General features: G+C 63.4%; 2 protein-coding genes across 2 annotated transcripts; one reads left to right on the top strand and one right to left on the bottom strand.

Moving 5' to 3' along the window:
- The first annotated feature begins 3,164 nt into the window (after positions 1-3,164).
- Positions 3,165-8,951, top strand: C1QL4 (complement C1q like 4). Its single transcript, XM_054002022.1, is given in 3 exon segments — positions 3,165-3,828; positions 3,830-3,874; positions 8,699-8,951. Coding segments are annotated over 3 exon segments (696 nt in total). The 5' UTR covers positions 3,165-3,357; the 3' UTR covers positions 8,879-8,951.
- A 1,438-nt stretch (positions 8,952-10,389) lies between these two features.
- PFDN5 (prefoldin subunit 5) lies at positions 10,390-14,362 on the bottom strand. Its single transcript, XM_054002021.1, is given in 8 exon segments — positions 10,390-10,621; positions 11,603-11,708; positions 12,409-12,483; positions 12,637-12,668; positions 13,389-13,416; positions 13,418-13,492; positions 14,292-14,332; positions 14,335-14,362. Coding segments are annotated over 8 exon segments (462 nt in total). The 3' UTR covers positions 10,390-10,544.
- Between the last annotated feature and the right edge of the window lie 898 nt (positions 14,363-15,260).

The raw sequence follows: 15,260 nt of genomic DNA, 5'->3' as shown, positions 1-15,260 counted from the left end.
GAAAATGCACTAAAAAGCTGCAGAAAACACAGAAAAAAACCACACAGAAAACCCAGAAAATTCATAAGAAACCACATGGGAAACACAGGAAAATCATAAAAAAACCTGAAAATTCATTTAAAACCACATGGGAACACAGAAAATTCATTAAAAACCACATGGGAACATAGAAAAAATCATAAAAAACCACATGGGAACACAGAAAATTCATAAAAAAAACCGGAAAATCATTAAAAACCCCACGGAAAACACAGAAAATTCATTAAAACCCCAGAAAATTCATTAAAAAACCACAAAAATCCGCACGTGGATGGCCGGGAAATGCAGGGAATGAACAGGAAGTGCAGGAAAATGCAGGAAAATCAGGAAATGAACAGGAAATGCAGGAAATGCAGGAAATCCAGGATATGCGGGAAGTGCAGGGAATGCAGGAAATGCAGGGAATTCGGGAACTGAACAGGAAATGCAGGAAAATCAGGAAATTAACAGGAAATGCAGGAAGTGCAGGGGGTGCAGGAAATGCAGGAAGCGCAGGAAGCGCAGGGAATGCAGGGGGTGCAGGGAATGCAGGGGGTGCAGGGAATGCAGGGGGTGCAGGGGGTGCAGGGATGCAGGGGGTGCAGGGAATGCAGGAAATGCAGGGAATGCAGGGGGTGCAGGGAATGCAGGGGGTGCAGGGGGTGCAGGGGGTGCAGGGGATGCAGGGAATGCACCTGAAATTCACGCAACGCGCCCAGAAGCGCCGGGAAACGCAGGGGAGGAACAGGAAGTGCAGGAAATGCACCCAAAAAGGGCCCGCGGTGAACTCGCAGTGTGTGTACGGAGCTCACACTCACAGAGCGCACACTCACAGAGTGCACACTCACACTCAGAGCTCACACTCACAGAGCTCACACTCACAGAGCGCACACTCACAGAGCGCACACTCACAGAGCGCACACTTGCAGAGCGCACACTTGCAGAGTGCACACTCACATCAGAGCGCACACTCACAGAGTGCACACTCAGAGCTCACACTCACAGAGTGCACCCTCACAGAGCTCACACTTACAGAGCTCACACTCAGAGCTCACACTTACAGAGCTCACACAGAGGACGTTCACACAGGCCCTGAGCTCACTCACAGAGCTCACACTCACACCTGCACACTCACACCTGCACACTCACACCTGCACACCCACACCTGCACACTCACACCTGCACACCTACACCTGTACACCTACACCTGCACACACTCACACCTGCACACCACAACCTGCACACTGACACCTGCACACCTACACCTGCACACACTCACACCTGCACACTCACACCTGCACACACTCACACCTGCACACTCACACCTGCACACTCCCCGTGCCCCCCGCAGGGTCCCCCTGCAGACCCCACGCGTGCCCCCCCCACACACACGCGTGTGCAAAGCCCCCCCACCCCCACCCCCCTCCCGTAGGACCCCCGGTACCGGGGGGGGGGGGGGCGGGCCCGACCCCCGGGATGGCCCCAAACCCCCCCGGGGGGGGCAGCCCAAGCCCCCCTTCCCCAATCCCCGCACACCCCCGCCCCCCTTGCACACTCACCCCCCCTTGCACACCCCCACCCCCCCTTGCACACTCACCCCCCCGCCCCCCGCCGCCGGCCCCTCCCCGCCCCCGCCGTGCCCGGGGCCGTCGGGCGGGGCGGGCGGAGCGGGGCTCGCTGCGGGCGCGGCGGCGGCACCGGCCGCAGGTACCGGGGGAGGGGGGGGGTCCGGCCTGGGGGGGGGGACGGGGAGGGCTCCGGGACGGCGGGGGGGGGGTCCGGGAGATCCCCCCCGGTGCTGCCGCCCGGTTCCGGCCCCGCGGGACGCGGCGGGGACAATCCCGGGGGGGACAATCCCGGGGTGGGGGGACAATCCCGGGGGGGACAATCCCGGGGGTGCCGCTCCCCGCGTGTCGCTCACGGGAACTTGGGGAGAAGTTGCCCCGCGCGTCGTGGCGGGGCCATCGCGGCTCCATCCCGGTTCCTTCCCGGTTCTTTCCCGGCTCCATCCCGGCTCCGGTGGCGGCTTCTTCCCGATTCCATCCCGGCTCCGGTGGCGGCTCCTTCCCGGTTCCTTCCCGGCTCCATCTCGGCTCCATCCCGGCTCCGCTGGCGGCTCCATCCCGGTTCCACCCCGCCCCGGTGCCGGTTCTATCCCGATTCCGGTGGCGGCTCCCTGGCGGCTCCATCCCGGCTCCGGTTACATCACCAGCTCCCACCCCGGCTCCGGTCCTGGCTGCTGCAGGAGCTCCGCTCTGACTCCGTGTCCGGCTGCGCTCCCAGCCCCGTGCCCGCCTCCGCTCCCGGTACCGCTTTCGGCCCCTCCAGCACCATCGGCTCCGGTTCCGTCCCCTCCGCCAGCGCCGGTCCCGGCTCCGCCCGCGGCTCCGGCCCCGGCCCCCGCTGCCGGTCCCGTCCTCGGCCGCAGCCCCAGCCCCGCTCCCGGTGCCACCACCGGCTCCGCCCGCAGCCCCGGCCCCATTCCCGATCCCATTCCCGGGCTCATCCCGGCTCCCGATCCCATTCCGCGCTCCTGATCCCATTCCCGATCCCATTCCCGATCCTATTCCCGGCCCCATTCCCAGCTCCGGATCCCATTCCCGGCCCCGTCTCTGCTGTGGGTCCCATTCCCGGCTCCACCCGCAGCTTCTCCTCCGGCCTCGATCCCATTCCCGGCCCCGTTCCTGATCCCATTCCCAATCCCATTCCCGGCCCCATCCCCTCTCTGGGTTTCACCCCCGGCTCCACCCGCAGCTGCAGCCGCTGTCCCCATCCCTGTCCCCATCTCTGTCCCCATCCCTGTCCATCCCACTCCCCATCCCTGTCTATCCCACTCCCCATTCCTGTCCCCACCAACTCCAGCCCCATCCCCTCTCTGTCCCCATCCCCACTGCCATTCCTCCCTCCCCCAGTGCCACCAGCAGCCCCATCCCCATTCCCAGCCCCATCCCTGTCCCTGTCCCCATCCCTCTGTCCCCATTCCCATCCCCATTCCCATCCCCATCCCTGTCCCCATTCCCAGCCCTATTCCCTGTCCCCATTCCCAGCCCCATTCCCTGTCCCTGTCCCCATTCCCAGCCCCATTCCCTGTCCCTGTCCCCATTCCCTGTCCCTGTCCCCATTCCCATCCCCATTCCCAGCCCCATTCCCTGTCCCCATTCCCAGCCCCATCCCCGTCCCCTCCCCGTCCCCGCCGGGGCTCCAGGCTCAGCGGGCGGCCTCTCGCCGTCTCCGCCGCTCGCCACCATCGCTCCCAAGGGCGACGAGGACCTGCTGGCGCTGGCCGCGTCGCGGCTGAGCCGCAGGAAGCGGGTGGCCGGCGTGGCCATCGGCGTGGCCATGCTGCTGGTGCTGCTGGTGGCCATCCCGCTGCTCGTGCACGGCTCCAAGGCGGCCGCGCACTACGAGATGCTGGGCAGCTGCCGCATGGTCTGCGACCCCTACCCCGAGCTGCCCCCCGCCTCCCCGCCGCCCTTCCTGCCCGGGGCCAAGGGCGAGCCGGGCCGCAAGGGCCGCGCCGGCCTCCGCGGGCCACCGGGGCCACCGGGCCCGCGGGGACCTCCGGGAGAACCGGGCCGGCCGGGCCCGCCGGGGCCTCCGGGGCCGGGGCCGGGCGGGTACATCCCGTCCTTCTACAGCCCCAAAATCGCTTTTTACGCCGGCCTGAGGAAGCCGCACGAGGGCTACGAGGTGCTGCGCTTCGACGACGTGGTGACCAACGTGGGCAACTACTACGAGCCCTCGAGCGGCAAGTTCACCTGCCCCCTGCCCGGCATCTACTTCTTCACCTACCACGTCCTGATGCGCGGCGGGGGACGGCACCAGCATGTGGGCCGACCTGATGAAGAACGGGCAGGTAACGGGACCCCCGCGGGACCCCCCGAGCGCCCAGCCCGCTTTGCAGCTCCGGTTTTCATCCCCGGTTTTCATCCCCCGGTTTTCATCCCCCGAGCCCCCAGCCCGCTTTGCAGCTCCGGTTTGCTGCCCCCGGTTTTCATCCCCCGGTTTTTAGCCCCGGTTTTTAGCCCGGTTTTCACCCCCCGAGCCCCCAGCCCGCTTTGCAGCCCCGGTTTTTAGCCCCGGTTTTCACCCCTGGTTTTCATCCCCCTAGTCCCCAGCCCGCTTTGCAGCTCCGGTTTTTAGCCCCCGGTTTTCATCCCCCGGTTTTCATCCCCCGGTTTTTAGCCCCGGTTTTCACCCCCCGAGCCCCCAGCCCGCTTTGCAGCCCCGGTTTTCATGCCCCGGTTTTCATCCCCCGGTTTTCACCCCCCGAGTCCCCAGCCCGCTTTGCAGCCCCGGTTTTTAGCCCCCGGTTTCATCCCCCGGTTTTTAGCCCCGGTTTTCACCCCCGAGCCCCCAGCCCGCTTTGCAGCCCCGGTTTTCATGCCCCGGTTTTCATCCCCGGTTTTCACCCCCCCGAGTCCCCAGCCCGCTTTGCAGCCCCGGTTTTAGCCCCCGGTTTTCATCCCCCGGTTTTTAGCCCCGGTTTTCACCCCCCGAGCCCCCAGCCCGCTTTGCAGCTCCGGTTTTCATCCCCGGTTTTCATCCCCCGGTTTTCACCCCCCCGAGCCCCCAGCCCGCTTTGCAGCCCCGGTTTTTAGCCCCCGGTTTTCATCCCCCGGTTTTTAGCCCCCGGTTTTCATCCCCCGGTTTTTAGCCCCGGTTTTCACCCCCCGAGCGCCCAGCCCGCTTTGCAGCCCCGGTTTTCATGCCCCGGTTTTCAGCCCTGGTTTTCACCCCCTAGTTTTCACCCCCCCCGGTTTTCAGCCCCCCCTTTTCAGCCCCGGTTTTTAGCCCCGTTTTTCACCCCCCGGTTTTCACCCTCCGGTTTTCACCCCCCGGTTTTCACCCCCAGGTTTTCATCCCCCGGTTTTCACTCCCCCGTATTTCAGCCCCGTTTTTCACCCCCCGGTTTTCACCCCCTGGTTTTCAGCCCCGGTTTTCACCCCCCCGGTTTTCACCCCCTGGTTTTCAGCCCCGGTTTTTAGCCCCGGTTTTCTCCCCCTGGTTTTCAGCCCCGGTTTTCACCCCCCCGTTTTCACCCCCAGGTCTTCATTCCCCGGTTTTCATTCCCCGGTTTTCACTCCCCCGGTTTTCAGCCCCGTTTTTCAGCCCCGGTTTTCAGCCCCGGTTTTTTTCAGCAGCCTCGGGGTTGTTGTTTTGGCCCACGGTGCTTTCGCTGTTTTGGTTTGGGTGATTTTAGGTTCTCATCCGGGTTCAATCCGCTCGTGATTTCCCATGCTCGGTTCTGCTCCATCCCAAATCCCCACATCCCGTTCCTCCCCCCCAAATTCCCATCCCATTTCCCCCATCCAATCCCCCCCCAGTTCCCATCCTCCCCCCATCCCTGATTTCCCATTCCCAGTTCCTCCCCAGTCCCACATCCCATTTCCCCCATCCCATTCCCTCCCAAATTCCCATCCAATCCCCTCCATCCCTGCTTCTGCTCCATCCCAAATCCCCACATTCCATTCCTCCCATCCAACCCCCCAAATTCCCATCCTCCTCCCTCCATCCCTGATTTCCCATTCCCAGTTCCTCCACCCTGCCCACTCCCCGCATCCCATTTCCCCCATCCAATCCCCCTTTTAAATTCCCGTCCTTTTCCCATTCCCTGATTCCCATTCCCCAGTTCTGCTCCTTCCCAGTCCCACATCCCACTTTCCTCATCCAATTCTCTCCCAAATTCCCGTTATTTCCCCCCATTCCCTATTTCCCCATCCCCAGTTCCCATTTCCCCCCATCCAATCCTGCCCAAATTCCCATTATTTTCCCATCCCCATCCCCAGATCCCATTTCCTTCACCTAATCCTGCCCAAATTCCCGTTATTTTCCCCCATTTTTGGTTCCCCACATCCCATTTCCCCCATTCAATCCTGCCCAAATTCCCGTTATTTCCCCCCATCCCCTATTTTCCCACCCCCATATCCCACATCCCATTTTCCCCATCCAATCCTGCCCAAATTCCCGTTATTTTCCCCCATTCCCTATTTCCCTGTCCCCATCCCCAGATCCCATTTCTCCACCTAATCCTGCCCAAATTTCCGTTATTTCCCCCCATCCCCTATTTTCCCATCCCCATATCCCACATCCCATTTTTCCCCATCCAATCCTTCCCAAATTCCCATTATTTACCCCCATTCCCTATTTTCCCATCCCGATATCCCATTTCCCCCCAATCCTGCCCCAAATTCCATCATTCCCCCCCCCCCCAAATCCCATCCTTTCCCCCCCAAATTCCATCATTTCCCCCCCCCCAAATCCCATCCTTTTCCCTTCAAATCCCATAATTTCCCCCCCAAATCCCATCGTTCCCCCCACATTTCAAAATCCCCCCCCCCAATCCCATCCTTTTCCCCATCCCAAATTCCCGGGGAGGGGGGGACAGGGGCCGTGCCCCCCCCCGCTCCCTTTGTTCGCTCATCCCGGACTTTTCCCATCCGTTTATTCCGGGAAAATCCAGGAAAAGCAAACAAAGATTGATCGGGGCTGGTCCCCGGGGGGTTCCGGGCTCGTGGTCAGCGGCGAGTGACCCCCCCCGAGCCCCCCCGTGGGAACAGGGAGGGGGAAAAGCGGGAATTGGGGAGGGATGGGTGGGGAAACGGGATGTGGGGATGGGAATGGGGAATGTGGAGAGGAGGAAGGGGAAAATGGGGGGGAAAAATGGGAATTTGGGGGGATTGGAGGGGATTGGATGGGGAAATGGGATTTAGGACTGGGAAATCAGGGAAAGAATGGGAATTTGGGGGGGGGGATTGGAGGGGATTTAGGGAATTCGGGGGGGATTGGATGGGGAAACGGGATTAGGACTGGGAAATCAGGATAAGAATGGGAATTTGGGGGGATTAGAGGGGATTTAGGGAATTTGGGGGGGTTGGAAGGGATTTGGGATGGGATTGGATGGGGAAATGGGATTTAGGACTGGGATTGGGGAATCAGGGAAAGAATGGGAATTTGGGGGGGGGGAAAGGGAATTGGGGGGGAATTGGAGGGGATTGGATGGGGAAATGGGATTTAGGATTGGAAAATCAGGGAAAGAATGGGAATTTGGGGGGGATTGGAGGGGATTTAGGGTGGGACTGGATGGGGGAAATGGGATGTGAGATTGAGGAAGGGGAATCTGGGATGTGGGAGAGGGAGATGGTGGAAAATGGTGGGGGGGAATGGGAATTTGGGGGGATTGGATGAGATTTAGGGAATTTGGGGGGAATTAGAGGGGATTTAGGATGGCATTGGATGGGGAAATGGGATGTTGGGATTGAGGAATCAGGGAAAGGGGGAAGAGGATGGGGGAAAATGGGGGGAAAAAAGGGAATTTGGGGGGGATCGGATGAGGAAATGAGATGTGGGATTGGGGATGGGGGAGAGGATGGGAATTTGGGGGGGATTGGATGCAGGAAATGGGATTTGGGGCCTCCGGGGGAGGGGGGGGGACCAGAACTGGGGAGTCAGGAAAGGAACCAGAGGATGGGAACTGGGGGGGATGGGACGGGGGGGGGTGACAGCCGTGTCCCCCCCAGCAGGTGGGGTCCCGATTTTCTCAGCCCCCTTCCCTGGTGCCAGGTGTGGCAGGTGCCAGGTGTGGTCGGTGCCAGGTGGGGTCAGTGCCAGGTGTGGTCAGTGCCAGGTGGGGTCAGTGCCAGGTGTGGCGGGTGCCAGGTGTGGCAGGTGCCAGGTGTGGCAGGTGCCAGGTGGGGTCAGTGCCAGGTGGGGTCAGTGCCAGGTGTGGTGGGTGCCAGGTGGGGTCAGTGCCAGGTGTGGCAGGTGCCAGGTGTGGCGGGTGCCAGGTGGGGTCAGTGCCAGGTGTGGCAGGTGCCAGGTGGGGTCAGTGCCAGGTGGGGTCAGTGCCAGGTGTGGCGCGGGCGCCAGGTGTGGCGGGTGCCAGGTGGGGTCAGTGCCAGGTGTGGCGGGGTGCCAGGTGGGGGTCAGTGCCAGGTGTGGCAGGTGCCAGGTGTGGCGGGTGCCAGGTGTGGCGGGTGCCAGGTGTGGCAGGTGCCAGGTGTGACAGCTGCCAGGTGTGGCGGGTGCCAGGTGTGGCAGGTGCCAGGTGTGGCGGGTGCCAGGTGGGGTCAGTGCCAGGTGTGGCAGGTACCAGGTGTGGCGGGTACCAGGTGGGGTCAGTGCCAGGTGTGGCGGGTGCCAGGTGTGGCAGGTACCAGGTGTGGCAGGTACCAGGTGTGCCAGGTGTGGCGGGTGCCAGGTGGGGTCAGTGCCAGGTGTGGCAGGTGCCAGGTGTGGCGGGTGCCAGGTGTGGCGGGTGCCAGGTGTGGCGGGTGCCAGGTGTGGTCAGTGCCAGGTGTGGCGGGTGCCAGGTGTGGCGGGTACCAGGTGTGGCAGGTACCAGGTGTGGCGGGTGCCAGGTGTGGTCAGTGCCAGGTGTGGCAGGTGCCAGGTGTGGCGGGTGCCAGGTGTGGCAGGTGCCAGGTGTGGCGGGTGCCAGGTGTGGCGGGTGCCAGGTGTGGTCAGTGCCAGGTGTGGCAGGTACCAGGTGTGGCAGGTGCCAGGTGTGGCGGGTGCCAGGTGGGGTCAGTGCCAGGTGTGGCGGGTGCCAGGTGGGGTCAGTGCCAGGTGTGGCGGGTGCCAGGTGTGGCGGGTACCAGGTGTGGCAGGTGCCAGGTGTGGCAGGTACCAGGTGTGGCGGGTGCCAGGTGTGGCGGGTGCCAGCCAGGTCCCCCGCCAGGTGCGTGCCAGCGCCATCGCGCAGGACGCGGACCAGAACTACGACTACGCGAGCAACAGCGTCATCCTGCACCTGGACGTGGGCGACGAGGTGTTCGTCAAGCTGGACGGGGGCAAAGTGCACGGCGGCAACACCAACAAGTACAGCACCTTCTCCGGCTTCATCATCTACCCCGACTGACCCCCGGGACCCCCGGGACCCCCGGGGCACCCCGGGAACCGGGACATCCCCGGGACCCCCCCGGAACCGGGACACCCCCTGGAACCGCGACCCCCCGGGACCCCAAGTCCAGCACTTCCTCCGGCTTCAGCATCTGCCCCGAGCGACCCCGAGTGACCCCCCCCGGGACCCGGCCCGGCCCCCGCCACCGCCGGTGACAGCGGTGACACCCCCGCCCCCCCCCCCCCGCCACAGCTCCGCCCCGCCCTGAGCGCGACACGCGACAGGCGACACCCGCATGGCAGCACCCCGAGCGGGGCGGGGCGTCCCAGTCTGCCCCAGTCTGCCCCAGTCTGTCCCAGTCTGTCCCAGTCTGCCCCAGTCTGTCCCAGTTTGTCCCAGTCTGTCCCAGTCTGTCCCCAATAAAAGGCGCCGGGGTTGGATCGCGGCTCTGCCTCTGCTCGGGGGTGGAGGGGACAAAGGGGTGACACAGGGGACAAGGGGGTGGCAGAGGCGACAGCCGCGGGGGGGACACAGGGGTGACACAAGGGACAGCCAGCGAGGCGGGTGGTGGCACCTCCAGGCTGGCCGGAGATCTCCCCACAGCTTTTGTGTCACCCCCCGGTGTCACGCCTTGTCACCTCCCCCCCGCCGCCCGCGCTGGCTGTCAGCGGGGACGGGGACAGGGACAGTGACAGTGACAGACACCCCCCGGCTGTGCAGGGACACTGCCACCCCCGTGGGGACACGCTGGGGACACCGCTGGCACGGGGGGGGCTGCGGCGGCAGCAGAGCCCACCCTGCCCGAGCCTGTGGGACACAGGAACCCCCCGGCCCTGTCCCCACTTGTCACCACCCCGGCCCTGGCCCTGGCCCTGTCCCCAGCTTGTCACCAGCCCTGTCCCCAGCTTGTCACCAGCCTCATTTCCATCCACAGCCCTGTCCCCCCTCCTTGTCCGTTTGTTCCCCCATCCCTGTCCCCATCCCTGTCCCCTCCTGTCCCCATCCCTGTCCCTTTGTCCCCCAGCCCTGTCCCCATCACATTTTCATTCTTGTCCCCATCCTTGTCCCTGTCCCCTCTTGTCCCAATCCCTGTCCCCCTCCTTGTCCCTCTGTCCCCCAGCCCTGTCCCCATCACATTTTCATCCCTGTCCCCATCCCTGTCCCTTTGTCCCCCAGCCCTGTCCCCATCCCTGTCCCCTCCTGTCCCCAGCCCTGTCCCTTTGTCCCCCAGCCCTGTCCCCATCAGATTTCCATTCCTGTCCCCATCCCTGTCCCTGTCCCCTCTTGTCCCCATCCCTGTCACTGTCGCCCCCTCGTGGCCACTGCCGGAAGGACACGGCTGCCGGGGGGGGGCTCCAGAAGGATTTTTGGGGGGGGGGGCTCAGCCTCGCCGGGACCCCCAGAAACCCCCGGGACCCCCCCAGACACCCCCTACCCCTGAATGTCCCCAGGGCCAGGGTCTCCCCCATATCTTGGGGTCCCCCCCCACAGCCGGGGGTCTCCCACCCCCCCAAAAACGCCCAGAGCCCTCGGAGCTGTCCCGCCTTTATTCCAGGGATGCTACAAAACGGGGGGGGGGGGTCGGGATTTGGGGGGGGGGCTGCACCCCCAAATCCCCAGTGCAGGTTTTGGGGGGGGGCTGCACCCCCAAATCCCCAGCCCCGGGTTTTTTTTGGGGGGGGGGCTACGCCTTGGCGCCCCCCGGGACCCCCGGAGCCGCCGTCAGCTGCTGCAGCTTCTGCGTCATCATCTCCAGCACGGCTGGGGGGGAGCGCGTCAGGGGCACCCCAAAAACGGGGCACCCCAAAATGGGGAGGGGGAAAGGGGGATATGGGGGGAACCCCAGGAATGGGTCAGGGGCACCCCGGAAACGGGGGCACCCCAAAATGGGGAGGGGGAAAGGGGGATATGGGGGGAACCCCAGGAATGGGTCGGGGCACCCCAAAATGGGGAGGGGGAAAGGGGGATATGGGGGGAACCGCGGGGAGGGGGGAAAAGGGGGACCCCAAAACCATGGGGGGCTGGGGGTGGGGGGGAAATGGGGTCAGGGGGTCAGGAGAGAACCCCAAAAGTGGGGAGGGGGAAAGGGGGGACCCTGGGAATTGGGGGGGGGGTCAGGGAGACTCTGGGGCCAGGGGGAACCCCAAAGTTGGGGAGGGGGGTAAAGGGGGGGTCAGGGAAGGACCCCAAAAGTGGGGAGGAGGGGAAGGTCAGGGGGTGTCTGGGGGGGCTCAGGGGGTTTGGGGGGGTCCTGGGCAGTCTGGGGGGGACTCAGGGGGTTTTGGGGGGGTCCTGGGCAGTCTGGGGGGGGTCCTGTGGTGTTTGGGGGGTACCGGGGTGTTTTGGGGGGGTCCTGGGCAGTTTGGGGGTCCCAGGGTGTTTTGGGGGGCTCAGGGGGTGTTTGGGGGTCCCAGGGTGTTTGGGAGGTGTTTTGGGGGGGTCCCGGGGTGTTTTGGGGGGTGTTTTGGGGGGCTCAGGGTGTTTGGGGGGGTGTTTTGGAGGGCGTTTTGGGGGTCCCGGGGGGTTTTGGGGGTCCCGGGGGTGTTTGGGGGGTGTTTTGGGGGCCCTGGGGGGTTTTGGGGGTCCCGGGGTGTTTGGGGGTGTTTTGGGGGGCTCAGGGGTGTTTGGGGGGGTGTTTGGGGTTGTTTTGGGGGTCCCAGGGGGTTCTGGGGGTTGTTTTGGGGGTCCCAGGGGGTTCTGGGGGGTGTTTTGGGGGTCCCGGGGGGTTTTGGGGGTGCCCACCCTGTTTCATGGCGTGCTTCTCCTGCAGGGCCGGTTGGATTTTCTCCATCTGCCGCGTCAGGAATTCGATTTTCCGCTTGAAAAACGCCCGGGCGGCCTCGGCAGACTGGGGAAAACGGGGGCAGAACGGGGGAAATTGGGAAAATTGGGGGGAAAAATGGGAAAATTGGGGGAAAAATGGGGGGAAAACAGGAAAATTGGGGTGGGAAATGGGAGAAAACGGGGGAAAATTGGGGGGAAATGGGAAAATTGGGGGGAAAATTGGGGGGAAAATTGTGGGGGGAAATGGGAAAATTGGGGGGAAAATAGGGGAAAATTGGGAGGGGAATGGGGTGAAAATGGGGGAAAACGGGAAAATTGGAAAAATTGGGGGAAAAATGGGAAAATTGGGGGGAAAAATGGGAAAATTGGGGGAAATGGGGAAAATTGGGGGGGAAATGGGGTGGAAATGGGGTGAAAACGGGAAAATTGTGGAAAATGGGAAAATTGGGGGAAAACTGGGGGGAAAATGGGGGAAAATGGGGTGGGAATGGGGTGAAAATGGGGAAAAATGGGGTGAGAGAGGAAGGATCAGGGTGGGAGTGGTGGAAAATGGGTGGGGGGGGAACGAGGGGAGACGGAGAAACGGGGCGAGAAAAACAGGGAAAAAATGGGAAAAAATGGGGAAAAACGGGGAAAATGGGGAAAAATGGGGGAAAACGGAAGGAAAAAGGGGTTGGAAAGGGGGTGGGCGAGTGGGGGAGGGGGGAATTGGGGCGGAGGGGTGGGGATGGGGGTCCCCAGCCCCCCCAAATCCCCCTCCCCACCTTCTCCACGTAGTACCCGGTGCCGACGTCCACCAGGACCGTGCGCACGTCCTGCAGCTTGCCCGGCACGTACATCTGGGGGGGTCACGGAAAACGGGGGGCCACGGGGGGCTGGGGGGGCCGCGGGGGGGGCGGGGGGGCTCCCACCCACCCAGGGGGGCTTGGGGGGGCACCCACAGCCCCCCACCAGGGGGATTTGGGGGGGTCCCAGGAGCAGGCAAAGGATACGGAGCTGGTGAGAGGCACCAGGAGATCCTTCCCTGCAGAAATGGGGAGGGGAGGGGTCAGGACCCCCCAAAAACACCCCAAAATGTGACCCCAAAATCTCTCCAGGGTCTGCTGGGGTTTGGGGAGCCCCCCCCACCATATCGGGATTTGGGGACTCCTCCATCAGGATTTGGGGTTTAGGAACCATCCCGGGATTTGGGGGATCCCCATCAGGATTTGGGGGATCCCCATCAGGATTTGGGGGACCCCCATTAGGATTTGGGGACCCCCATCAGGATTTTGGGGATCCCCATTAGGATTTTGGGGACCCCCATCAGGATTTGGGGATCCCCATCAGGATTTTGGAGACCCCCATCAGGATTTGGGGTTTAGGAACCATCCCGGGATTTTGGGGACCCCCATCAGGATTTGGGGACCCCATCAGGATTTTAGGGACCCCCCTTAGGTTTGGGGACCCCCCCCCTCAGGATTTAGGGCTCCCATCAAAATTTGGGGACCCTCCCCCCAGCCTTTAAAGCCCCCATTAAGATTTGGGGACCCCCAGAGGATTTGGGGACCCCCAGAAGATTTGGGGACCCCCCCAATCCCAATTTGAGCTCCCCAAATTCGTGACCATCCCACAGCATTCACAGCTCCAATGATTTCCAAGCCTCGGATTCAGATTTGGGGACCCCTCCCCGGGATTTTGGGGACCCCCCGGGATTTTGGGGACCCCCTGCCGTGAGGATTTGTGTTTTTTGGGGTGCCCTCACCCTCGTTGCCTTTGTGAAGGACGTTCAGGGCACTCCTTGGCCTCCACGAACTTGGTCTGCACCACCTTGAGCTGGGCCAGGGACGAGGACAGGAACTCCACCTCCTGCGGGATCGGGGGTCCCGAATTGTGGGGGGGGTCCCCGAATTGTGGGGGGGGTCCCCGAATTGTGGAGAGGGTCCCCGAATTGTGGGGAGGGTCCCCGAATTGTGGGGAGACCCCCGGGGCTGGGATTTGGGGGAGGGGGCCCAAAGGATGGCCCCAAAGGGATGAGGAGGAAGAGTCGCTGCTTTCTTTTTTTTTTTTTTTTTTTTTTGGGGAGGGGGTCCCTGAAATTGGGGTGGGGGGCACCCAGGGCCCCCCCCAGACACCCCCAAATTCCCCTCCAGCCCCCCCTGAGCTGCCCCAGCTGCGACCCCCAGAACTTGGGACCCCCAAAACGCCCCCGGAGCCCTCCCAGGACCCCCGGATCCCCTCAGGACCCCCGGGATCGCCTCAGGACCCCCGAGATCCCCTCAGGAACCCCCGGGATCGCCTCAGGACCCCCGAGATCCCCTCAGGAACCCCCGGGATCGCCTCAGGACCCCCCCAGGACCCCCGAGATCGCCTCAGGACCCCCCGAGATCCTCACAAGACCCCCCGAAATCCCCCCAGGTACCCTCGGGATCCCCTCAGGACCCCCCGAGATCCCCTCAGGACCCCCGGGATCCCCTCAGGACCCCCCGAGATCCCCTCAGGACCCCCGAGATCCCCTCAGGACCCCCGGAATCCCCTCAGGACCCCCCCAAGCCCCTCCCCAGGCCTCTCCCACCCCCCGCACCTTCTCCATCCACACTCCCCCCACATCCCCCCGGGACCCCTCGCTCCCCACGACCCCCAAACCTCCCCCAAGCCCCCCCCGGACCTGCTCCAGCTGCCCCTTGAGCAGCTCCAGCTGCGGCAGCCCAGCTCCCCCACGCTCACGGCCTGCGCCATCTTGGACCGCCCGCCCGCCCTCAACCGGGACCGCGCCCCGCCCACTGTGAGCGCGCCCCCTGGCGGCTCGGAGGACCGCGCCCCGCCCACTGTGAGCGCGCCCCCTGGCGGCTCGGAGGACCGCGCCCCGCCCCGTGTGAGCGCGCCCCCTGGCGGCTCGGAGGACCGAGCTGGCGCCGGAGGATTTGGGGGCCCCCCCAAAAAAGAAAAGAGGGGTTCAGAGGGATTTTTTGGGGGGGGTCCAGGAGAAATTTGGGGGTCCGGGAGAGATCTGTGGGGGCGCAGAAAGACTCAGGAGGGGTCACAGCTTTATTGTTGCAAAACAGGCGGATAAAAGCAGATTTTGTTAAAAAGTTTTTTGGTTAAAATGTCGTTAAAATTGTGGCAGCTCCAACTCTTCCCCCCCCCCCTTTTCTTCCTTCAGACACCCCAAAAATCCCCGCGGGGGCGGGGGAGCCCCAAAAACGGCACCAGAGGTAATGGGGGGACCCCAAAAGTAACAAATGGGGTCCCAAAGGGCACTGGCGGACCCCAAAAGTGATGGGGGGACCCCAAAACTCTCCCCCCAGAAATGGGGGCACCCCCAGTTCTCCCCCCCCTATAAATAATGGGACCCCAAAAACAACTGGGGACCCCCCAAACTCACTCCAACCAATGGGGGAACCCCAAAAGCACCAAAGGGACCCCAAAGATGAGAAAAGGATCCCAAACCCTCACTCCTGGCAATGGGGGACCCCAAAAACACCAAAGGGACCCCAAAAACACCAAAGGGACCCCAAAGATGACAAAGGGACCCCAAACCCTCACTCCAGGCAATGGGGGAACCCCAAAAGTGCCAAAGGGACCCCAAAAGTGCCAAAGGGACCCCAGAAACGCCAAAGGGACCCCAAACCCTCAC

Source organism: Vidua macroura, chromosome 34 (genome assembly GCF_024509145.1).
Source record: "Vidua macroura isolate BioBank_ID:100142 chromosome 34, ASM2450914v1, whole genome shotgun sequence".
Classification (NCBI taxonomy): Eukaryota; Metazoa; Chordata; class Aves; order Passeriformes; family Viduidae; genus Vidua; species Vidua macroura.
This window is presented reverse-complemented; position numbering and strand designations above follow the sequence as displayed.